The sequence below is a fragment of the Panulirus ornatus genome, chromosome 66 (assembly GCF_036320965.1).
Source record: "Panulirus ornatus isolate Po-2019 chromosome 66, ASM3632096v1, whole genome shotgun sequence".
Lineage (NCBI taxonomy): Eukaryota > Metazoa > Arthropoda > Malacostraca > Decapoda > Palinuridae > Panulirus > Panulirus ornatus.
Genome location: NC_092289.1, coordinates 15,994,623 through 16,021,077, shown reverse-complemented (window position 1 = coordinate 16,021,077; position 26,455 = coordinate 15,994,623). Strand labels below are relative to the sequence as shown.

The following is a 26,455-nucleotide window of genomic DNA, read 5'->3' as shown; positions in this document are numbered from 1 at the left end:
ACCTTGCTCTTATTCACATCTCGCTTCCCAAGCTCTCTCATCCACAACAGACTGCACACTTGCCCCTCTTTCCAAAACTCTTGCATTCACCTCCCTAACAACCCCATCCATAAACAAATTAAACAACCATGGAGACATCACACACCCCTCCCGCAAACCAACATTCACTGAGAACCAATCACTTTCCTCTCTTCCTACATGTACACATGCCTTACATCCTCAATAAAAACTTTTCACTGCTTCTAACAACTTGCCTCCCACACCATATATTCTTAATACCTTCCACAGAGCATCTCTACCAACTCTATCATATGCCTTCTCCAGATCCATAAATGCTACATACAAATCCATTTGCTTTTCTAAATATTTCTCACATACATTCTTCAAAACAAACACCTGATCCACACATCCTCTACCACTTCTGAAACCACACTGCTCTTCCCCAATCTGATGCTCTGTACATGCCTTCACTCTCTCAATCGATACCCTCTCATACAATTTCCCAGGAATACTCAACAAACTTGTACCTCTGTATATGAAATGTATATGTATGTACATGTGCATGCGTGGGCGTTTATGTATGTACATGTGGATGTGGGTGGGTTGGGCCGTTCATCGTCTGTTTCCTTGCGCTACCTCGCTGACAAGGGAGATGGCAGTTAAGCATAATAAATAAATAAATAAAAAAATATATCTCTTTTTTTCATACATATTCACCATTTCCCAAGTTAGTGAGGTAGCATCAAGAACAGAGGACTGAGCCCCAGAAGGAAAATTCTCACATGGCCTCAGCTGCCCATGCCATCTAAGCTAACATTAAAAAAAAAATTGCCCAGATCCATTCTCTAGTTGTCATGGATAATTTTCCCAATTCGTATGTTTATAAAAGTTTTACAAATGCATGTGAAGAATCCAGGGTAAACAATGAATAGGTCTGTGGGGCCTGGTTGTGGATAGGGAGTTGTGGTTTTGGTGCATTACACATGACTGCTACAGAATGGATGTAGGCAGATATGGCCTTTCTTTGTCAGTTCCTGGCACTTCCTAGTTAATGGGAAATGGCAATCAAGTATGAGAAAAAGATTAACATTTCAAGCATAGTCATTTACTGTGCTTATCACTTCTTCCTTCGTGACGATCCCAAGATGTATATTGTAGACTTAGGCAGAGGTAATCTACCTATCTCTGAGGTCTGTTCCCTCCTGGAACTACCTCAAGGGGGTGGTCATGGCAATGGAGCCTCCATAACTAATGAAATTCAGTGCTGCTTCTTAGCCTTTAGTGCCTCATCCTTAACAGGCCACTGGCAGGGGGGCAACTGTAGTGCAGTTTCCAAAGGCTCCTACCTAATGTTCCTACTAACTACTACTACCTAATGCTCCTGCCTAATGTTCCTACTTACTACTTCTACAAACTATTTCTACCTTATGCTCCTGCCTAAATGTTTCCACTTACTACTTCTATCTATTGCTTCTACCACACTGCCAAAAAGCAGGACCAGCTTATAGTGCTTACTGCAGGAAAATCAGGCATTACGAAGAATGAGCTGTGCGAGATAAGTGTTGTCAAGTGTTGTGTGTGACAAGGAGAGACTGTACACTTGTGGACAGAATGTCAGTTGTCCAAGTGTGGGTGAGGCAAAAAGAAAAGACATACCTGAGTCAGAGGAGTGCAACTTGAAAACCATAAATGCTGGCTCACTATGCAGCCATCACTAATCCTCCCAAAATCAAGGTGCCTACCAACTAATAACTAGAAAGTAGTTCGTAGCTGGCAAAGGTTGGTGGTCTAATTATTGTAAAAGTTCAGATGCTTAGTTCTCTTGTACACATACTTACCAAAGCTGGCTTATCTCAACCATGTGTTGTCCTAAGCTCAACAATTCATAACCAAGTAAAGAATAAAGTGTTGCAATAAATGGATGCCTGGGCAGTTCCTGAATAATAAAGAAGCAAATACTGCAAACAAGAGTACCAGTACCCTCACAGGTACCTTGCTAAACCAGGAGAAGCAATTAGTTGTAAAAAGAAAAAAAAAGCTGTTCAACTCAAATCCTACACTTGATTTTGAAAATGACAGTCCATTCTGCTTCTTCCTTTTCTGACTGTGGCAAAAATTACCATCTTTGTAGCATACATAATATTTAACACAATTCTTACTTAATACTTTCATAAACCCTTTCTGAAACTAACATTTAGCAGGCATGGGAAAAAACATTCAAAGTAGTTATATCTCTCTGGAAAAGAAAGGATAAGATCATCTAAAAGAGAGTGGCCTACTCCTTTCATTCATTCATTCATAAAAGACATTTTGATTGATGGGTTTGTGTTTCAAGTTGGAAGGTAAAGAGTATCTGCTCATTTGAGACTTTATTAGAGTTTATTTTGCATTCAGCACCCTCCCACTACTCTTTGAGCACATGATCAGTTTTTAGTAAAACTCTTTGTTTTTCAGTTTATTTACCATTCAACATTCTTCCCTGACTAACAGATATAAAATAGATATTGATTTACCCAAAAATAAATCTTTTTTTTCTTAAGCTACGAAAATGGCCATCAAAACTTACCTCAGCTTTAGCAAGTTGACGGGCTGGAAAAACACATATATTGTGTATCTGATTAACAGCTTCAGTGAGGAGAGTCATTGAATTTGAACGTTTAACCTGTGGTGGGGCCAGGTGGGAACGGCGAGAAAGTTGGCGAGATAACTTATGACTGATGCTGTAAGAACTTTCGGTCTTGATTTTTTGAGAATCTTTGTAAGCTGCCTTTGTATCCTGCTGTTCACTACCATCAGAGGAACCTCTCTGATTCACCATAGGATGAGAATGGTTTGTCCTTCCTGCAGGTTTTGCATTTTTTATGAAATCAGGATCACTGCAGATAATCTGATAATGTCCACCAGAATCCAATGACAGCCAGTCTTCCTCCAAACTAGTGCCTCTGCCCTTACGATCAATTGGTTGTTGTCCACTCAGCTCGGACAAATTCATCTTGTTGGGCAATAGGCTGACTGCTGCACTCTGCTTATTGAGACTTCTTAGAGGTGAAGCATGTAATTCAGATGATTGGTCATGCACTCTGTGGGTGACATGAGGACTGCTAATGTCTGGAAGAAATACAGAAAACTTACATGAGATAACATGGATAACCAGAAAATTCATACAGAAACTGAAGCTGTGGTCGTGGATGAAATCGATATACCCAAGTCATTAATACAAACACAGAGTAAGAATAGACAGTGGTAACAACTCAATTTGAAACGGTAATGCATACAAATCTTTACTAAATAAACTAGAAGGCTGGAAGTAATAAAATATTAATAAATTCAAAACTAACGTTCAAGTCCAAATAGGTGTTTAAAATAATCCGGACTATCAAGGAGCATCTAAAATTTAAAGATTTGCAGTTAATATTAACCTAGAGAGATTATAAACTAATTTATGCATTTGATGGAAACTTTACACATAAAAGAATCTAAACAGATAAGGAAAAATTATCTTTGAACTATATCCGATAGAAAAAAACCTTATCAAAATCTTTGCACAATAGTAACAGATCTACAGTAACTCTCTCTGGGTTTTCATTCATGTTTCACAAATTATAAAATCTTACCCTCTTGGAGCCTGAATATAAATATCACATTTAAAGTGAAGTGTTTTAGACACCTGGGAGTGACATGGCAGTGAATGGAACCATGGAACTGGAAGTCATGGATTAGTAAGGGGGTAATGTTATGATAACACTGAAGAATGTGCAAAATGAGAGGTCTTTCTCTGGAAGGGCAAAATGGTTATGTTTGAAGATACAAGAGTTCCAACAAGGTTAATTGGATGCATGGCATGGGCTATATGTGAGGATGTGCAGAGAAAGGTGGATGGGTGGATGTATAAGCAACGAAATGCATGAGGACAATATGTGGTGTAAGGGGAAGAGCTGTGGTTTTGATGCATTACACATGACAACTAAAGAATGGATCCAGATAAATGTGCCCTCTCTTCATCAGTTCAAGGTACCTCAATGATGTCAGGAAATAGCTATAAAGTATGAAAAAAATATATCTATCTATAAACCAAACAATATATATATACAAAAAACTAGCCTGGTGGTTGTCTTGTCAGCTCACAGTACAAGAGAATTCTGTACTGGGTCAGTATAGAGTCAGTAGGTCGATGACCATTTCTGTAGCAGTCCCTGACTGGCAAAGTCAAACCCGAAATGGTCAAGCAGTTGCTGTCACAGCTGAGTGGACAATCATGGGATGGGAGAGCCAGGGTTTCCTCACAAGAAATACTGAGGGTTGGAAAGTCCTAACTGTTTTTCTGACAGAATATTCCAAAGAAATATGTCATGCTTGCAGGACAAACCATAGAAGAGATATAGCTAGATCTTTACCAAATGATTTAACACAATATATAAAATAGACAAGTCCAGGCATATGGAAGAACCTATACCACTGCATTGCAGTGCTCTAAGGGTCTTATGAATTTTCAGAAATACAAGTATGCAGAAAAAAAGCAAATATATATATATATATATATAGGGTTGAGGGTCAAGTCAATTGGGAGGTGAGTTTGAATGGAGAAAAACTGGAGGAAGTTAAGTGTTTTAGATATCTGGGAGTGGATCTGGCAGCGGATGGAACCATGGAAGCGGAAGTGGATCATAGGGTGGGGGAGGGGGCGAAAATTCTGGGAGCCTTGAAGAATGTGTGGAAGTCGAGAACATTATCTCGGAAATCAAAAATGGGTATGTTTGAAGGAATAGTGGTTCCAACAATGTTGTATGGTTGCGAGGCGTGGGCTATGGATAGAGTTGTGCGCAGGAGGATGGATGTGCTGGAAATGAGATGTTTGAGGACAATGTGTGGTGTGAGGTGGTTTGATCGAGTAAGTAACGTAAGGGTAAGAGAGATGTGTGGAAATAAAAAGAGCGTGGTTGAGAGAGCAGAAGAGGGTGTTTTGAAATGGTTTGGGCACATGGAGAGAATGAGTGAGGAAAGATTGACCAAGAGGATATATGTGTCGGAGGTGGAGGGGACGAGGAGAAGAGGGAGACCAAATTGGAGGTGGAAAGATGGAGTGAAAAAGATTTTGTGTGATCGGGGCCTGAACATGCAGGAGGGTGAAAGGAGGGCAAGGAATAGAGTGAATTGGAGCGATGTGGCATACCGGGGTTGACGTGCTGTCAGTGGATTGAATCAAGGCATGTGAAGCGTCTGGGGTAAACCATGGAAAGCTGTGTAGGTATGTATATTTGCGTGTGTGGACGTATGTATATACATGTGTATGGGGGTGGGTTGGGCCATTTCTTTCGTCTGTTTCCTTGCGCTACCTCGCAAACGCGGGAGACAGCGACAAAGCAAAAAAAAAAAAAAAATATATATATATATATATATATATATATATATATATATATATATATATATATATATATATATATATATCTTTCTTTTCTTTCATACTATTCGCCATTTCCCACATTAGTGAGGTAGCGTTAAGAACAGTGGACTGGGCCTTTGAGGGAATATCCTCACCTGGCCCCCTTCTCTGTTCCTTCTTTTGGAAAATTAAAAAAAAAAATGAGAGGGGAGGATTTCCAGCCCCCCGCTCCCTTCCCTTTTAGTCGCCTTCTACGACACGCAGGGAATACGTGGAAAGTATTCTTTCTCCCCTATCCCCAGGGATAATATATATATATATATATATATATATATATATATATATATATATATATATATATATATATATACACATTTCAAGCTCAGTTTGGTAAGAACATTATTTTTCGTAAACTATCTAGTAAACCTGAACAAAGTGTAACCACACAAGGAAAGGGGTAGGCTGAAGCAAACAATGATAAGTTCCAGATGCCTTACCATCTTTCTCATCTGGTTTTCCCTCCATTCTCTGAAGGTTGTTTAGACTGCTTGATAAACTGTGGGTTTTTGCCATCCGTGCCAACCCCATCCTTCTGCCTACCCCACTATCATCTTGAGTTTTAGAATCCATCTAGCACGACTCCTTGTAATAATCTGGAAGTCAAAAGAGCTCTGGTGTACATTCTATACAAGATACTCAAAGTTACAAATACAGAGTACTTTAGTAATATCTTTAGAAAAAAAATTTAAAGATAAATCAGAATACTGATTGTAAGGAAACAGATACTACTCCCAACAGATTCAATAAAAAGTATTCACAACAATTTCAGCACACGAGTTGAATATTACAAAAAAAGGGGAAAAAAAAACACGAGCATTGCCATTTCATGCTGAAAAGGGTTGAGTGCGCTTCAGCTTATGGAGTGGTGAGGGATGTGAATGCAAGGCTCTAGCAGAGGGGAGCAGGTATTCAGTCTGGTGGAGCAATGGTGAGGGGATGGGGGCCTGGGAGATGATTTTGTTTTATATGGGCCGAAATGTGGGGAGCATCAAAAAACTTAACCCCAACTCAATCTATCATTATATTCATTCATATTGGGAGTATTAGCACACACTGAAATTTGGGATAACCAAATGAATATCTTTAAGGTAGGTACTAACTGAACATATTTTCTTAATTTGGTGGTAAGGAAAGGGAGGTCGAGTCAAGAAAGAGAATATGGAGACATATGGAGTAAGCTTTGCACAAATGTTTGAATGGTTTGCAAAGTAAGTATTTTTGTGAATCATTTATGCAAACCTTGTATTGTGTATATGTGCAGGTAAAAATGTAGTTTCCTCTTAATTTAGGAAGTAAAACTGCTCAGCTAAGCTAACGATTTAATGTATGAATGGATGACTGAAGCCTCTCTTTGTAATCTGCAATTCTATGGAAATCAGGTGCATTCTACATTTGTACTGCCATCAAGGTCTTGCGTGTCGTCAGTTGGTTAGTTGTTGGGGCTTCAGGCTTATCAATTGCCAGGGTAATTAAGGATGTCACTGCCAAGCTACATCCACCAAACAAAAAACCTTTAACACATCTACTCAGCCCGCATACATTCTCCCTAGGCAAGTGACATTTGCTTGGATGCATCCAGGCAGTCTGTTTCCGTTTTCTTCTAATTTCTGCCAAATTTTCTACTGCTTTCCTTGACCCTTATACAGCAAACATAGTCTGGCAATTCCGTCATGGAGCAATAAAAAACCAAAGAACATTTTACCATTCAAATTCAACAAAAACTACAAGGAGATATATTACAACTTCTGCGATGGCTTGGTCCACTAAGTACATAAGGGGCAGAAAATGACATGGATAATATGTGACAGTTTCCAACCTAGCTACACAAGCATAGCACTGGTAGTAAATAACATGCAAATTCTTGGAAATATCATACCTTTCACAATGAAATATTGGCTGGTAAGTGTGGGGAGGCTAACGAAGGATTTGTTTCTTTATTCTGAACTTTGTCTCACTCTCTAATCTTGGAGCACTAATGGCGAATACCAAAAATATGTTTAGAAATATTACACTACTCTAAAATACAAAGTGTGAGGATAGCTAATATCTGGCATGTGGGAAGGATATTGGCATTTTTTTGTTTAAAAATATTCTAGTTCTTTTCATACCACATTACCAAAGTCCTCAACTTCCCCATGATTACATAGAGAAAATTTGGCAAACTGATGCAACATTTTTTTCAACACCATTAATTCTACAGTGACACCTTCCATACAGGTCTCACTCATTCTTACATAATCCTGCTAAAATCGTTCTCTAGGTCACATTATTTCTTCACGTTTAAGTCAATTTATTTCTTCACATTTCTCGTACTATCCTTCACTTTCATATTCAAAAAATTTGTACGTACCCTACTGTAACTGTCTGTTTTCAGATATATCAAGAAAACTAAGGCATGAAAGGAAACATACAACTACCTAAATAACAAAATATGTGAAAGAAAAGACTAACGCTACAGCATTTATTACTATGTTAAAATTTCACCAAGACAGATCAATAACCCTAAGCTTTAGCAACAATGGAAAAGGATCCAGTAAGATAGAAACATGCATTTATGTTTCTTGTGCATATAGATGTTCACTAACCACTGACAGCCTGTAAATCTACCACTAAGAAGAAAATCTAATCAAACTGACAGCTGACTTTGATATTCATTTAGCCATTATTAAGCTACATGCAAGATATCAATCTCAACTGCATGAACATCTGAATTCTAAACACATCATAAGGTATTGGAGTAATGCTATTATGGTAAAGCAAGTCTGAACATGAACTAATATGAAATACATTAGCATAAGTAAAAAAGTTCAGCCTGGACAGTTATCACACATAATACAACTGACATTTCAAAAACTGATTAAGCTGCTATGCTGGTCTTAATCATGACCAAAAAAAGCATAAAAGAACCACTGTTACAATTCTTCTATTTTTCAATGATCACAGTGCAAGAGGTTTTGCTACTAAGGGTGGTATCTACCGAGTTATTCATACCTGCTGAAAGAATAACTTACAGCATTTCGTTTCGATTGTTTTCAAAAGATAAGCACCCATTTTATCTACACAAATTGCACGATCTTTTTTCTACAAAATGTTGAACTTAAGATACAATAAGCTAATATCAACAAATGTCATATGCTAAACACTATATTAACAGGTCTCACAAATAAGAGTCTGAAAATTTCATTTGTTAGTCCATAATTTGTTATACAGTTTCTCAAGAATAGTGGCCTGCATCATGATTAAATCTCAATGATATGATGGAAATAGCTTCATGCATGAATAACTTGGTAATGACCATGACTTACTATGACAGAAGTTATCAGATCATGAGGCGTTCCTGCCATGTGTCCATTTTCTCCTCACCAGCTTAACCAACAGTGAAGAGAAATGCTTCTATCTGTGCCTCAAACGTCCTAGGAATTCTTAATTTATGTCAAACTTTTTTTTTTCACCACAGCCACATGTATCTTTTACGTCTGTATAATTTGCCTGTTATTTGGTGTATCATTGCTGTATCATTGCAATACCAATGCTGATTATTGGGAACACTTCTGTGTTCATTTACAAAGCATTTATGCATTATAAGTGAAAACTAAAATGTCTGATCCTAATTATCCCAAACTGTGTGGTAATTGTGATATAAATATACAGTGACTTTCAACAAGGGTCAAAGGCCTGCTTGCCAAAGGAGGGGATGAACAGCTGGGTTGGCTGCAGCCCAAATACCTAGCCTGGTTTCAGGCCTGAGCAGAACCCCCCCAAAGCTACTGTTGATGAACAGTTGAATTAAACTTTCACCCCAAGACTCAATATCCAAAGCTAGTCTTCACGTCTGGCTAAAACTGTACATAACCTACCAAGTTTCCTAAAGTTCTTAACTTAGGCCTAGGTTAGGATAGAGCCCGAAGGCTGAAATACAGCTTTAAAAAGACCTAACTTATGGTTTATCTTCGCTCATAACCTAATACCCTAAATTAAAGGATGTCCTAAGGACCCACAACACGCAGACAACCTATGACCTAACCCACGACCTCGCTTAATAGACCTGACCCCAGTAGTGTGACTTAAAACCTAAATGCGCAATGCAAGATCTCGCATGACCTTAGCTCTCCTTAGTTCCAATGCCATGAGAAATCAGTGACCGGCACAATTCGGGAAATATTCCCTAATTAGGTATTCATATAAAAAGTTTGTTTACATAAAAAAAAATCGGGTTTACAGTTCCCGCGAAACACGAAACCAAAATGCCGCCAAAAAAAAAAACCCACCCTTACCTTAGCCACACAGGGACATCGCCAATGGAGTACTAATTGTAGTAGGCCGACTGAATGGCTAATTAAGGGCCATCGTCACTTGTTACTATTGATAGACCAAGATATTCAAGGTTTCCTTTCACCTATCATATTAGCCATCATATTTCACCGCGTTCCATATGTGCATGAGATTTTCCAATAATTCGTTGGAAAATATTGGGAAGTACCTGTCACGACACATTTTCATTTTAACCAAATTGAAAGACAAATATGCAAAACAAACAGCCCCGCCATCTATAGGGTTCTGCTCGTACGAAACATGGCGGCACTTTCGAAATATTATTATTGGCATTAAAGGAGCACCATTCTCGATGTATTCCCTCAAATAAGAAAAGAAAACCAGTAACATGCATGAAATGATTTTCAGCATTCATTTTATGGAATAGAAGGAAAATTGTAAGGAATCATAAAAATGATTTATTAGCTTTGCATTCGGTGTTTGTTTTAGTTTCGCATAAATCCTCATATTCCATTCTTAATTTCTAATTGAACATAGTCTACTGCAAATTCACTAAAGATAATCATTTTATTTCGGGGATAAAATCATCCCACGACACGGACTCGCCTTCAAAATGTGTACAGGATGAATGCGTGAGGAATAATTATGGTACATTTCTTTCTTATAAATATTATTTTCGTTTAATTCACTATACAGTTCAAGGTTAGTTACAGCCAACGAAGGCTTTAAAACAGGTCATCTGATCAGTGCAGAGAAAGAATTGATCTCGCTTACATCCAAGGTCAACATATTGACCCAAGCTGTAAAGTAATATTGACCTAAATCGCACTTACCTTTTCAGTGTCATGCTTTTCACCATAAGTGATCACCTTTAACCACTGACAAGTGGATTTTAGAACATAGCAGACATTCAAACAAACAGATTTGCTTTACATCTCCTTTGGATCACAGCAAAACCTTGAGGTTTGGCACTTTAGCTTGCGAATTTCTTTTTTTCTTTTTTTTTTTACAAATGTCCATGAATTATTAATATGAGAGAAGGCACGTTCACTAGAGTCGGCTCCCAGGACACATAATACCAACTGAAATATTTCAGACATGCGCAGACAAGATGAACGAGTGCGGGCCTCCATCTCCAGCCGTCAGTTGAAAAGGACTTTAAAAAGACAATATTCAACTAAAAAAAAAAAAAATTGCTGGTCTGGACGTCTTGCCACTTTACCTAAAATTAAATGAAACCCGATCAATAAAAGAGGTAATGAAATAAGTTACTTACCCTCGGCTGACCGACATAGCCATGTCATATGTGCGCAGATCTTCAGGCAAATAATCACATTTCTATATTTTCCATGTAATTACACTGCATTCAGGTACGGAATAGATTTCCAAAGAGTATATTGGACATACCCGTCACTTACCATCACTCTATGCAACAATATTTTCGCCATATTCTTTACCAAGCACAATAACCCTACAAGAATTTCACTTTTCCTTCAAATAATTGCAGGTATTCATTAAATTTTCTGCTCAGATTTTTTTTCTCCATAATTCAAAATCATGAATCATTATTACTGTGTGGCAGACGAATGCCAAAGGGCAAGGTCACGGTATACTCTGCATTGGAACAGCAAGGCACAAATCATCCTGACCTGACCCCACACAACATATGTATTCAGTTTTTGCATCACCACTTACTAAACCACTCACATGAGATCACAAACACAAACTAATCAAGTTTTTCTATAATATTTCAGATCACCTGGAAATATTTCTCTTCCTTATTTCACTTATTGATTTCTTTCTATATCGCTTGCACCATCGATTTCCAATGACTTATAGACACTTTCATCTCGCAGTGGAAGACACAATTATAAGTATCTTTCAGGTATTAACGAAATATATATATACACATCACTTACACGCAGTGTCTATCAACTTCCCTCTGCAGAGGTCAGGGTAGAACTGGCTTCTAGCCGGGTCCCATCATGTGGGAAGGGTCAGGTAGTAAAAGGTCACGACCAGCAGTTTAAACCATCGTGCAGCAGTTCGCTTGGGTGATTATGGACAAATAACAATAAAAAAAGCTGGTTGTCAGGATTTTATGTACTAAGGAGACATTTTTAAAGCTTACAATGAATTAAGACATTTTTCTATTAACTGGTAAATGACAGGTTTATATCAGGGGGACGTGCGGAAGCAAACAACCAGGTAATGAGTGGGCGGGGCATCATAACCGGAGACGCCCTCTTTGGACTGGTCTGTCATGTTGGCAACCAGAATTTTTCTCTGCGACATATGATGCAACATATTAAATCTGAAGTAACTAGATTTTCCGGAGTTAAAAGTGGAACATCTCATATAATGAATACTTGAAGCAGCAGAGAAAAAAAATGTTCTCTGCTAAATTGTTTTCATACTTAATATACTGTTTTTCTACATCGCAAATCTGTATACGATACACACTTCCTTTTGGGAATATTGTGATCAAGATGGTAAATGTCACAAACATGAAAAATCTCTCGTTATCTCAAAGGTGAGGACCAAACCTCCCCTACCAGCCTATTTCGAATGACAAAACTTAATTGTAGGACTTAACCTTGAAGTGCCATTGGAAGGAAAAGAACTTGTACACTATAACTATGGTTTTCTACAGTATGTCCTTCTTAGGAAAAAAAATTTACATGAAACTACTGAAAGAAAGAACAAACATACGCATTATAATAATGTACGTTTTTACTATAAGCTACAAATGTAGTAAAGCGGAAAAGGAAAAAAGTATGACAGCAAACAATTCAGGGTATCTCCCAAAATTAATAAATTAAATTCCACATTATTTTGTTCATTTTATAACATTGCATACAATATCTTATTATTATGAAGTGAATGCCAATGTACAATTCATAGTACATTAGTTAGTGGGTCAATAAGAAATTAGTTGTGAAGTGTATGGACTTTGTTTTATAAAAAGGAAGGACATTATATGACAGTAGGGCTGGGGTCTGCCAGATGTTACTCTTATTACCCACAAACAGTAAAGATATAACCCACTGTTCATCATATAGGACCTTTTCTATATATATACCTGTGCTTCATGACAGCAAGAAATCCACAGACATACAGCTTACAGATACTAATTTCTATAAGTGGACTTTTATACGAATTTTTTTTCTTTATGAAAGTGGTACATTACATCCTTTCAAATTCCTGAGTACTGTGGAATATTAAAATGGGACATCTGGTCACTCTTAAATTGTTTACCTACACCCCAAGTGGATGCTCATGCCTCCATCAATATTAAGCCTGGTCTAACATGGATTTCACTGCTAAACACGAGAAAATGCAATTTATAGGAAAGCATTATACAGGCACGAGTAATTAGTATTGCAATTTAAGAGCTAAATCACTTGGGGATACTCATTTCGCTTCCTAAAATGTATGGTGTACATTCCTCTAATATTGTGTTCCGCTTGTATTCCTCCTGGCCCTATTAGATTTCATTTGCAAAAGTCAAAGATGGTATATCTAATAACTATAATAAATAACTGGCATTGCAGTTCAAGGTTTAACTTATCTTGGGCCAATTACTTTTCTGCATGTCTTGAGGGGCACATCCCCTCTACGAGATCTAGCTGTATATAGCACAGCCAAATACGAATTTCACTTAGAACTGAGGAGGAAAAGATAACTACGTTTTTTTCAAATATGAATAATTTAGCATTGCAATTTAAAGGTTAAATAATTTGCTACTAGTTTTTCAGCACTTATTGTTTGGTGCATATTACCTCTTGGTGCTGCTTGTGCAATGTGGATTCCCCAACAAAACAGAGCAAACATAGCACATACCAAAATGTACTTCTCAGTTATGTATGATTGATCACCATTGCAATTCAAGACCATCATCATCTTTGGCCCTTCATTTCTCTGCATAGAAAGCATAAGGCATGTCTCCACTATGTGATCCTATTGCATGTACCTGGCACACAACTCAAATTATACTTCAATTCAAGGGACATGTCATCTTTATTTTTTATTATACATAATCACTGATTCCCACATCTGTGGTGTAGCGCCAGGAAGCAGATGAAGAATGGCCCATCCACTCATATACACATATACATACATAAATGCCCATATACATACATATATCAAAATATACACACACACACACATACGCATGTACATATTCATATATTTATCATTTACTTATGTATCATACTTTGTCGCTGTCTCCCGTGTTAGCGAGGTAGCACAAAGCAACAGATGAAAGAATGGCCCAACCCACCCACATACATATATATATACATAAATGCCCACACACGCATATACATACCTATACATTTCAATGTATATATACATATACATACGCAGACATATACATATATACACATGTACATATTCATACATGCTGCCTTCATCCATTCCCATCACCACCCCACAGCACATGAAATGTCACCCTCCTCCAACGAGTGTGTGTGAGGTAGTGCTAGGAAAAGACAAAGGCCACATTTGTTCACACTCAGTCTCTAGCTGTCATGTGTAATGCACTGAATCCACAGCTCCCTTTCCACATCCAGGCCCCACAAAACTTTCCATGGTTTACCCCAGACACTTCACATGCCCTGGTTTAATCCACTGACAGCACGTTGACCCTGGTATACCACATCGTTCCAATTAACTCTTATTCCTTTTATGCCTTTCACCCTCCAGTATGTTCAGGCCCCGATCACTCAAAATCTTTTTCGCTCCATTCATCCACCTCCAATTTAGTCTCCCACTTCTTTTTCCCTCCACCTCTGACACATATAACATATTTGTCAATCTTTCCTCACTCATTCTCTCAGTGACCAAACCATTTCAGTACACCCTTTTCTGCTCTCTCAACCACAGCCTTTTTATTACCACACATATCGCTTACCCCTTTCATCACTTACTCAATCAAAACGCCTCACACCACATATTGTCCTCAAACATTTCATTTTCAACACATCCACCCTCTTCCGCACCCTATCTATAGCACATGCCTTACAACCATTTAACATTGTTGGAACCACTGATCCTTCAAACATACCCAAGATAATGTTCTTGTCTTCCACACATTCTTCAATGCTCTCAGAACCTTCGCCCCCTCCCCCACCCCGTGACACTCCTGCCTCCATGGTTCCATCCGCTGCCAAATCCACCCCCAGATATCTAAAGCACTTCACTTCCTCCAGTTTTTCTCCATTCAAACTTACCTCCCAATTATGTATATATTCATACTTAATCCTTTTTCCAAGTTAGTTAGGTAGCACTGGGAACCAACGAAGAAAGGCTGCATTCACTTGCATCCATTCTCTAGCTGTCATATGTAATGCACCAAAACTAGTTTCCTATCCAAAAATGACCTACCATAAATCTTGCTTTAAGAAACATATGATTTCATTCAATGAAAATTCCTAAATATGCACATTATACAGCTCTTTATAACAAAACTGAAGTTCAGGATATAAAAAATACATCATTCGTAAAAATAGTTTATTAATATTCATTACGACTCATTGCAAGATATATGGAACACATACATAAGAGGGGGAAATCTTTAAAGCAAATGACAGATAAGCCTATGCATAAGGTCGATCAGAATTTTTTGTTTGCTTTTTGATGTAAGTGAGTGCGTGTGTGTGAGTGTTTATTGTGTCATACAGTACAAAATGTGAATCATCAATTAGGAACTGTAAAGACTATGAAGAATCATCTCCAGGTTCAATATGAAATAAACTCAATGTCATCCAGGACTAAGATTGGAATGATATGTCCATTATGAAGCTATAACACAGGTTCCAAAATGCACATTCATGAGTGTTTTGTGTGCTCAGTCCCTTACAAAACATAAAACAGTTCATCTACACAAATTAATAGCATACACCTTACTTTCAAGGTAATAATCTTCAGTGCTAATTATTCATTAACATCTATAACGAATTCTGGTCACCTCTTCCTTGACATTTGGTTGCATCCAATGCTTACTCAAAAGGTGCCGACATTGCCTTGGCCTGTGCTCGTACTCTCTTCTCATACTCCAATCGATTTTGGCTGAAAAAATAAAATCATATTTCATCTACAAGTTTATACCTAAATTATCTTATCTCTTGCTCAAACAATTGCAAATGCACTTCTCCTCCAAACAATATTTTATTTCTATATTTATTATACTTTGTCACTGTCTCTTGTGTCAGCGAGGTAGCCCAAGGAAACAGACGAAAGAATGGCCTAACCCACCCACATACACATGTATATACATACCTATACATCTCAACGTATACATATATATACACACACAGACATATACATAATTCATACTGCCTTTATTCATTCCCATCACCACCCCGCCACACATGAAATGAACCCTCCCTCCCCCGCATGTGCGCAAGGTAGCACTAGGAAAAGACAACAAAGGCCACATTCATTCACACTCAGTCTCTAGCTGTCATGTATATTGCACCGAAACCACAGCTCCCTTTCCACATCCAGGCCTCCAAACAAGTGTGAGAATATTTTCAAAATTGCCTCTTGTTTAAGTCCCTCTAACACATCCACCTTTCATTTGCCTTTTCATGTTTCCTAGCCCTAGAAATATTTCTTAGCTGGTTTCTCTTAATCCTATCCTTTAAGTATTTCAAATTCAAAAATACAAACTTTCTTCCCTCCAAATTTTCTCCAAAAATGTATTCATCCTTTAATGTTACCGAGTTTCTTGAGTTTGTCTATCTTTTGTTGCCGTTTCTGAATTATTACCAACTGTGTGTTCAAACATGCATGTCTGTCTATGTGCACATGCATATGTGTGAGTAAAGTGCTTGTGATACACTAGCTGAGTGAGAAGAATGAGGTGTATAAGTAAGGTTGAAAGTGCTAAAAAATATTCATGTCAGAAGATGACAGGAAAAGTGATGGATAATATATCTTCAAATTCTTTAAAATGAAGCAATATCGATTACATTCTCAAGAATGACTAAGATGCTAATAATATACCAACTATGCATGATGTTAGAGAATGTCCCCATATGCATCAGATTTTTAACCCCAAGAAATATATTTCCTTCAATTTCAACAGGAAAAATGCAACAAACCAATATATTGTGTAAGCTTCAGCCTGGGCAGGGTCCTTGATGTTGGGATCATTGAGGAGATCCTGTATTCCCAAGAGGATTTGCTTGATGGTTATTGCTGGCCTCCAGTCCTTCTCTTCATCTAACAGTGACAAGCAGACAGTTCCTGCACAAAAATATAAAAGCTTTGTGAGGTTGTAGTTCAGAGAAGTAGCCACATAAGTCATTAAAAGAGAGAGAGAGAGAGAGAGAGAGAGAGAGAGAGAGAGAGAGAGAGAGAGAGAGAGAGAGAGCAATAAAAGCTATAATGGCCCCAAATTACCTATAACTTGAGAGAAATATGCCCTGCAGTTCTAATGACCTTTCAAACAAGGGTAAAAATATCAAGGAGCATTCAATATGAAGTCCTACAGAAGATCCTGTGGTACCAGAAATATTTCACAGGTGTTTAACAAAATTCCTAATTCACTGTACTTCGACAGACTAATTACTAACACAGATATACTAAATCAGTATTTTTCAGGATGGGAAACATTCTTTGGAAACCAAACAGACTGAATACAATGATTACACCATCCGAGTCAAGATCAGAAGGCTGGCAGTGGGAAAGCAGATGAAAACTGTCGTGCAAGGGATAAAATTAGGTTGTGAACGGATTTGGTAAACAAGAAAAAATCCAACTTCTGAAGGATGAAAACCATTCACTACTGCATGAAGAGCCTTACATGTACACAAGAGAGCAATTGCTTGCAATTTTATCACTACGTGCACAATTCGAAACCAAGCTACTGAAAATGTTAAGCAGATGCAACCAGGTGTCCACAATGACCTTAACATTCTTAGTAGCCTGGGTTCAACCTCTGGTGCGCAATGGTAAAATTGTTTCCAGTGATTTACAAGAGAACATTACACAATCTGATATACAGACATTCCCAGGAAGCCACGAGTTGATTTGTGGTGTCCTTAGGACCAGAGTGTGGGCAGCCTGTCTTAACCCCCAGGCCCACAGTGAGTGGGTGGGGTCTGGAAGTTGTAGATAGTAGTTCCAGAAACATAGGTATTAGCCTATCAGAGGTCACACAAGTGGTTATGCTATCCCCCTACCATTCTCAGCAGCTCAGATTTAACTCTTGGGTGCCAAACGGTAAAATTTTCACATATCTGCATGTTTGGGAAACTGCTCTTTTGAGCGCTCTAAGGCAAGATAATTGTTTTCTTTAACTGGTAACATATCCCTTCTTATATCATATGCCATTTTGCTAGCTCATTTGAACACAATTTCAGCAGTTTCAATGGAATAGTGTTATTCTGGTATACTTTTGGCTCCTTTCTGCAAAACATTTTTTGTTACTTTTTCACACCCGATTTGCTTCTGACATTCTATTTTTATTTACTTTACATATTTGATTGCCATTTACAGTGTTAGCAAAGCAGCACCAGGAACAGACAAAGAAAGGTCACATCCACTTACATCCATTCTACAGCTGTTTTGTGTCATGCATCAAAACCACAGCTCCCTTTTATATCTCATATTTTTCTAAACGTGTAGATGATTATTTGTTCATTCATAAGGCAAGATCTGAAGAAAAAATGTGTACGAAAATATGCAAAAAACACAACATACTGTATTTTATCTATTATAATTTGAAAGTTTTGAAATCAATATAATCAGTAATGTTCAGCAGGACATAAGAGCTCCTTCTATTTCACCTATTTTCTCCAATTATTTTCTGAACCTGTGGAAAATCATCAATTCATGCATTGGATAAGAACCTATAGAAGAAAACTGAAAAATATAATTCATCTTACAATATCCTTGATTATATGTTGAATGTTCTGAATTATGGGCATGCACAACACTGACCAAGAAAAAAGTATGAAATACATGGAGGTTATTTTGAATCTGAATTCTGGAGACCTTCAAATTCTGAAAGCTTCACCTGTATAATGGAAGGAAATTTGAAGGACGAAAAAGAAAATAATACTTAGGGACTCACCTGATGGATAAACATTTGGGTGAAACAATGGTGGCTCAAACTTGCACTTTGGTGGTGTAGATGGGTAGTCATCCTTGAAGATCATACGTAACCGGTAGAGACCACTCTCCCAAGGGGTCTGTTTAGCAAAGATGTGTATTGTAACACAGCACTATCCTGAAGTTCTGCATAATCTGATTTCAAACTATCATATTTGTGTATCACTTCCTACAACAGAGAAGGGTGACCTAATAAGAATCTTCCTCACATGGTCAATGAACTTGCACTCCTCCACACATTCACCATCCTAACTCTACCTCTGATGCTAAAGATCCATTTCATCTTCCCACTCACCAAATAATGTACCACTCCAATTACTTACATTTCACGAGTGGACAGCACAATTTCTTCTCAAAAGCTTTACCACACACATCATAAATGAGAAGTATAACTCTGACCTAGTTTCAAGCCTTTCTAGTTACTTTCCTTACCCAAAATCATGGAAGCATACTTTAGGCCAATCCATCCATACAAAAAAGCATTTTATTAAAACCCTTCCAAGTACTGCCCCATCACTCTACCTTATACTAGATTGAAATTATTCAGAACACTCCTTAACTTTCACCTTCTAACCCTTTCAACAAATTTCCTTTCCTGGCCAGTTTAAGTCTCAAAAATGTCATTTCACAATGAAAAAATGAAAACTTTCAAATAATCTTTATCATTACTTTTCCCAAGTGAAAAGTTATTAAAGGTTCCATATCTGATAATAATACAAGGATACAGCATGAAAGGAAAAATATACATACATATAAAAAACAAGCCCCTTATCCACACCCAGGTTCCAAAGCAGAAGCAAGTCACAGGGTGGGGAGGGGGCAAAGGTTCTGGGAGCATTGAAGAATGTGTGGAAGGTGAGGACATTATCTTGGAGCAAAAATGGGTATGTGTGAAGCAAAAGTGGTTCTAACAATGTTATAAGGATGCAAGGCGTGGGATATTGGTAGGGTTGTGCAGAGGAGGGTGGATGTGCTGGAAATGAAATGCTTGAGGACAATATGTGGTATGAGGTGGTTTGATTAAGTAAGTAAGGAAAGGGTAAGAGAGATGTGTGGTAATAAAAAGTGAGGTTGAGAAAGCAGAAGAGGGTGTGATGAAATGGTTTGGTCACATGGAGAGAATGAGTGAGGAAAGATGGACAAAGTGGATATATGTCAGAGGTGGAGGGAACAAGAAGCAGGAGACCAAATTGAAAGTGGAAGGATGGAGTGAAAAATATTTTGAGCAATTGGGACCTGAACATACAAGAGGGTGAAAGGCATGCAAGTAATAGAGTGAACTGAAACAATTTGGTATACTGGGTTTGATATGTTGTCAATGGATTGAACCACGGCACATGAAGCATCTGGGGTAAACCATGGTAAGGTCTGTGAGGCCTGGATGCGCAGAAAGGGAGCTGTGGTTTCGGTGCAATACACATGACAGCTACAGACTGAGTGTGAACGAATGTGGCCTTTGTTATCTTTTACTAGCGCTACCTCACGCATGCACGTGGGGAGGGGGTGCCATTTCATGCATGGCGGGGTGGCGACAGGAATGGATGAAGGCAGCAAGTATGAATATGTACACGTCTATATATGTATGTCTGTCTATGTATATGTATGTATACATTGAAATGTATATGTGCATGTGTGGGCGTTTATGTATATACATGTGTCTGTGAGTGGGTTGGGCCACTCTCTCGCCTGTTTCCTTGCGCTACCTCGCTAATGTGAGAGACAGCGACAGAGTATAATAAAAAAATCTAAAAATAATAGTAATAATATATATATATATATATATATATATATATATATATATATATATATATATATATATATATATAAGCAGGTAGTGACTTACTCCCTTTTTTCCTGGAATGGCACATTCCCAGTTCATCAAATTCAGAGTTCCATCTGGGTTCTTCGTTGGTCGGGCAATGAAACCCTGAAATGCACAAATAATTATATAAAAAAATCATCAGGCACCTTAAACTTCTCATATTTGGTGCAATATATACAAATAAAGGTATGAAATTCCATTTACTTACAAAGGGATGATCTTTTCTCCATGCCTTTCTTTCCTCAGCAAGTCGAGCAATTGCTATTCCAGACATTATGCTAACTTAACTGAAAGAAAGAAAAAAAGTTAATCTTATGAAGCATTAACAGATGTGAACCTTCAAAAACATTTTATGACCTAAAATAGCAGTTTTCTCATTCTAATCCAGAAACTGTCCTGAATGTATGGAAACATCAAAACAATGAAGCAATCAATTAGAACAAACAAAAAATTAAACAAGAAGCTATACATTTATAAAATAAAACTACTGGTTTTGGAAATTGTAAAATCTTTTCTCTCCAAGGCAGTGTTCCAGGAGCATTAGAATTTCTCCATGATACTCTCTACAAAAATCTAGGAGGGACCTTCGAACTCTCAAGGTCTAGTGAGGAAGCACTGGCCTTTCCCATCATTTGCAATCTTCCTAAGTATAGCAATGGCAGCAAGCTTATTTCAGACACACCTTTAGACAATGGAAGCACCACAGAGAACATGTCAGTATCCTACTGTACTTAACTGAGCTAAAAATCTAGTTTTGCCAGCATCAACCATAAAGCTGGCACAGCTTTTTTTTTTGTGGTGTGTGTGTGTGTGTGTGACATCTGACATACTGCAATGGAGGCTGATTTAGAAGCTTTGACAAAGAGGCATGAATTAAAGGAGATTCCCTTAATGGATAGAAGATATTCCTTCACTGGATAGATTATCTTATCAACTGGGAACAAAGAATATATATCCAAGAAGCTTTCTCAAAATGAACTGGTCACCAACAGAGTGGCACTGTGCTGGTGACCATTACTCTTCGTGATCTATGTATATGGCTTGCCAGATGATGTGGACTCCTTCTGAAATCTTATAAATAATGCAAAGGTCATGAGGGATGTAAAAAAAATGAGAAAATTGCATCAACTTACAGAGGGCCCTAACAGACTCCAATGTTGGCCTGATACATGATTGACAAAATTCACACCAAGTACCTGTAAAATACTGAGGATGGATCACAGGAAAAGAAGGCTCTGATATGATTATCATCTGGCAAGAAATAATCTGTTGACAAGCTGCATCTTAGAACAGTTCAGATCAAATGTCTGCTATCAAATATTAGAACTGCACTGAAGAAATATTCAGGAAGCTGTCCACCTCTTACACATGGTCAAAACTAGAATATGCTTGTTTGGTCATCTGAGCTAAAGAAGGAAAAAGAACTAATACAGGAGGTGCACACGAGAACAACAAAGATGGTGAGTAACAGAATTAAGAAAGCCGAGTTACTGAGGAAGGACAGCTACCTTAAAATTCCCATCTTGAAAAGAGACAAAAGTGAGGGGGTGACCTATTCACTATCTGCAAAATATTCTCCATTTTTCTAACAGTTGCTCGGATGGGAAAAAGAAAGGGCTGCATAGAGAAGGCCAAGTGGAGAAAGAAAAGCTAGTTGTAGTGTAGAAATCTATAACGTGCAATTAATGAAGTGCATTAGCATTAGTATCACTGTGACCTTGTGTGTAGATTTATGTGCTGAAAAAGGACTGGTGACTGGGAATACCTGGTTTGAAAAGAGATATACATAAGTATACGTACGGAAGTAGGAGAGATGGCCAGAGAGCATTATTGGATTACGTGTTAATTGATATGCAAAAGAAGAGAGACTTTTGGATGTTAATGTGCTGAGGTGCAACTGGAGGGATGTCTGATCATTTTCTTGTGGAGGCGAAGGTGATGATTTGTAGAGGTTTTCAGAAAAGAAGAGAGAGTGTTGGAGTGAATGATAGTATACGGTCTTTTGAATAAAATGAGAGCAGGGAAGACATGTTTGGGAGTACAGTATTTTCTTTTATCCCACACTGAGAGATAATGTAATAATTGGGGGTATGTTGATCTGGTAAAATGTGGTTAATCAGCATAAAAGTATGTAATACACTCATGAGAAAATCAGCAGACCCTGACGAAACCTCAACTAACTTCCCCTAACAGAAACGTGTATACTGTTAATGTGCTTATCTGCTGGGGACCAAATGCAATGCCAGGGTAGTTGTCGATAGGTGGGAGGTGAATGCACCAGCTACCTTATTTGTCATGTTTGCATTCATTTCTATCATACAACACTAGTGTTACCTGTCTGGTTGAGGCCACATCATAAATGACAAATCACCTTTATCAAGGCTGTACCTTGTGACAAAAGAGAGCAGAGACTTATCAATAGCCTTCTTGTTCCAATGGAGTCCATCCTGTCCCAATTACTCATTGAAGCTACAGAAGCCCCTAGAAGAGTCCTTGGATATGATAATAAAAATATCAATAACCAATAATAAAAATACTAAATACAACACTAACAAGAGTAACTAAAATAATAACTACTGCAGTGATTTTGGGGAGGGACATGGTAAGGAAAAGTCAGTTTCATAAAGCAACAGTGGAAAATTAGGTGAGGTTTTCAAAGGTTCTGTTGATTTCTAAAAAAGCCACAAAATATGTGTGCTGGCAACTTACTTTAGTTCCAATAACACATATCCCTGGGGATGGGGAGAAAGAATAATTCCCACGTATTCCCTGCGTGTCGTAGAAGGTGACTAAAAGGGAAGGGATTGGGGGGGCTAGAAATCCTTCCCTCTCATTTTTAGTTTTCCTAAAGAAGGAACAAAGAAGGGGGCCAAGTGAGGATATTCCCTCAAAGACTCAGCCCTCTGTTCTCAATGCTACCTCGCTAACGTGGGAAATGGCGATTAGTATGAAAAAAGAAAAAAATAAGTTCTAACAACACATTAACACTATCTTAACTTATCCTATAAAAGAAACTTTGTTGGAAATACAGAAAACATTACATTAGTAGATGAGAATTTTAATGATTATTGGTCATTGATCAGTTCATCTCCAAATCAAAACTAGCTCTAGGAAATGGCTAGTTATGTTTTACTTGGGTTACATAATTTGCTGCGATTACAGAAATATCTGCTAACCATAACTTGGGACACTACAGTAGTTCACATCCCCGATGTGAAGCCATATTCAAACAAACAAGCACAGTGCAATCCCGAGCATTTCGGCTACTGAGTGAGGTTTTAACAGGTTCTGTTGATATCTTACAAGTGTACTCCCTACCCTTAAACTTACAGTCCATTATTTTCCATAACATACACAACCCTATCAGTCAAATTCAACACTGCTGCATTAATCATAATGTAAAGGTATTTCTGTAATAATAAACACAATATAAAGCACCAAAAACAAAGTCCATTGGACAGTTCCCAAAGCTAGTTTCGATGCACACCTAAATTGATATATTACCCAAAAGTGAGCAGCCATGCTGAACTCCTGATAATGTGTAGGACGGGTACCAAGCCTTTTAAAATCTTTCAAAAGTAGATGATCTAATGCTAACATGTGTGCTGCAAAGACTAAACTTTCAATGATTTCAGCTGCTTCTATAAAGTCATTTCCTACATTGTCAACAAGACCTGAAAAGGATCTCTGTGGGGGTTAATATCTATGTCAGTCAAACATTTAAGAACCCTAAACAGAATCTGTGGAAACCTCCCTCGTAGCTTAGTGTACATGGCAATATACCAACATTAAATTGGTCTGCAAGGAATTGCTCCTTGCGAGGAAATTAGGTGATGGGGTGATTTGCCCCTATGTGTTTGGTCTTTACTAACAGCCAACAAAATATCCATGAACATACATTTTGACTAAACTTCGACATAAAATCAACTGCTCGGGAGGTTAACTATAGTTTTCTCGAGCTCGGCTGATTTTGTTTCACATTTCACATTTAAGATTCATAACCTTCACTACTATCACCTTCAATAGGAGAACATACTATAAAGCTAATAATCACGATCCACAATTTAGTGTACACTGTACTCAGTTACTGGTTTCAATGTGCGGCAAAACATATTTACCATTACTGTTTTTGTGAACTCTTAGATTTCTTATATGTCCCTTAACAACTATCTAGACTTTAAGTTACCAGCTACTTTTGTTTTGCAATGTAAACTTCACAAATCACTGATAAAGTGGCACAATAACATATTCACAACACATTTTCCAATTTTCACAGCCCTCCCCAATGTCACTAATACATAACATGACAAAGATGGTGATGGGGTTAAAAATGTATGTTAAAAAGGGAGAGAACACTTAGTTGTGGAAGCCATTCTCCTCCTCATAGTCTATAAATCTAAGCATAAAAACAATTGTAATTATTCCTGAAAGCAAATAACGTAGCAAATGTAAACAGGTAAAATTATCGGTGATTTCCATCAATTTTACCAATATTTAGCCATAAATAGCATATCATACCTGCCCCACTTTATCCGTATACACTACCGCTGCCAACTATGGGCCCCAGCGAACAAGGGTAACAATGAACACCACAATACTCCATGACATAAGCCGTGGTGGATTCAGCTTTAACAGGAACAACAAACCTCTAGAAACAAGAAACTTATGCCTTCAAATCTATGAAATAAGATGTTTATTCCTCTGCTTGTAAAGTTTCCCCAACGTATAAGCACCATCCACCAGTACACCACACAGCCTTCCCTGCAAACAATACGTCGAAATCAGGGGGACACAGAGAGTAAACATTGCTGTGTACCACATTCCATGTTGCTTTTCCTATCCTACACCATTCCCATCCTACCCAAACATCGCGTCCTCCTCCAATCCTCGTACCGGGTCAACTCCCAGGCCTCAAAACAGGTAGTTGGTGGTGTGAGGTGGAGGCGAAACGTGTCTCTGCGTGATCTCACTTGGCAGAACTTAGACCCGGGTGTCCGTTCTCACTCACTACCCCCCCCGCTCTTACCTTTGCAGCCGCCTTTCCTCTCAGATCTTTCGCCCTTGAGACGGTTTTATCCCCTCTGCTGCACTCAGTCACGTACTATCGCATGGTATAAAGTGATGAGAGAGAGATGGGGAACTCACCCGTACTCTCCTAGTAATCCCTCACAGTAAATCACTACCTTGTGCCCGAAAAAATAACTACCACCGTAGAGTCTCGCCGGTTCTCGCGGGATCCCGCGCTGCTCCGGCGCACCAGTCCACCCATTTAAATTTAAAGGCGCCAAAATTGGAATTCATTGGGGAACGAAACGTTGTACTCTACCGTGGTTATTAGCTTGATAATAGCGATTTATAAGAAATTCGGGAGATAGAATATCATTGGGGAAAAAAATGTTGTGATTACTGTGACTTTGTTAGGAGGATAGCGTTTATGCTCGTTTTACCCCGTCTCTTCACCATATATAAATGTACCATGTCTTCACTTCTATCTATGTCTGTACACATCAACATCATCCTAGATCAGGTACCCAATTATCGACCAGCTCCGTGGGGAGGATGAACACCTGGCTTGCGTGTGGGCCGCTACGCGTAGGATTGGAGACCCCTCCTCCAGCCGGGCTGGCCCGTGCTGACTCCTACACCATGGAGGCCTGTGTTTATTGGTATAATTTCTATTTACTATCATACAGGTTTCCAGTTATTTAAGGTTACACTCACACTTTCTTTAATTAGCTTGTTTCCGCCGTCACCCAGCACTCTAAAACTATGGAAGTACGTTACACCTTTTCCGACTT

At 38.2% G+C, this 26,455-nt stretch overlaps 2 protein-coding genes across 14 annotated transcripts in view; both read right to left on the bottom strand.

The window, feature by feature from the left end:
* INPP5E (Inositol-3-phosphate synthase) overlaps positions 1–11,661 on the bottom strand; it is a 91,290-nt gene extending 79,629 nt beyond the window's left edge. For 5 of the 10 annotated variants that reach the window (XM_071658498.1, XM_071658499.1, XM_071658494.1 and 2 more), the window contains exons 1-3: positions 10,989–11,661; positions 5,878–6,033; positions 2,567–3,108 (exon numbers count right to left, since the gene is read on the bottom strand). In XM_071658498.1, coding sequence (XP_071514599.1) covers positions 2,567–3,108; positions 5,878–6,010 — 675 coding nt within the window. In that variant the 5' untranslated portion in view covers positions 6,011–6,033; positions 10,989–11,661. Of the gene's footprint in view, positions 1–2,566; positions 3,109–5,877; positions 6,034–8,745; positions 9,607–9,714; positions 9,996–10,545; positions 10,770–10,988 lie in introns of those variants that run through there. The other 5 variants (XM_071658497.1, XM_071658496.1, XM_071658503.1 and 2 more) reach the window with 5 other exon arrangements.
* A 3,551-nt stretch (positions 11,662–15,212) lies between these two features.
* Positions 15,213–25,921, bottom strand: lwr (ubiquitin conjugating enzyme lesswright). Of its 4 annotated transcripts, none has more exons than XM_071658633.1 (6): positions 25,803–25,921; positions 20,866–20,944; positions 20,679–20,762; positions 18,798–18,915; positions 16,822–16,966; positions 15,213–15,784 (listed from the first exon to the last, which is right to left on the bottom strand). In XM_071658633.1, exons 2-6 carry the CDS (start codon positions 20,929–20,931, stop codon positions 15,715–15,717), a joined length of 483 nt encoding a protein of 160 aa, XP_071514734.1. In that variant the 5' UTR covers positions 20,932–20,944; positions 25,803–25,921; the 3' UTR covers positions 15,213–15,714. The 4 variants fall into 4 exon arrangements, with proteins under 4 accessions (XP_071514734.1, XP_071514736.1, XP_071514735.1 ...); XM_071658635.1 differs by lacking the exon at positions 25,803–25,921 and adding an exon at positions 25,684–25,755; XM_071658634.1 differs by lacking the exon at positions 25,803–25,921 and adding an exon at positions 25,551–25,664.
* Between the last annotated feature and the right edge of the window lie 534 nt (positions 25,922–26,455).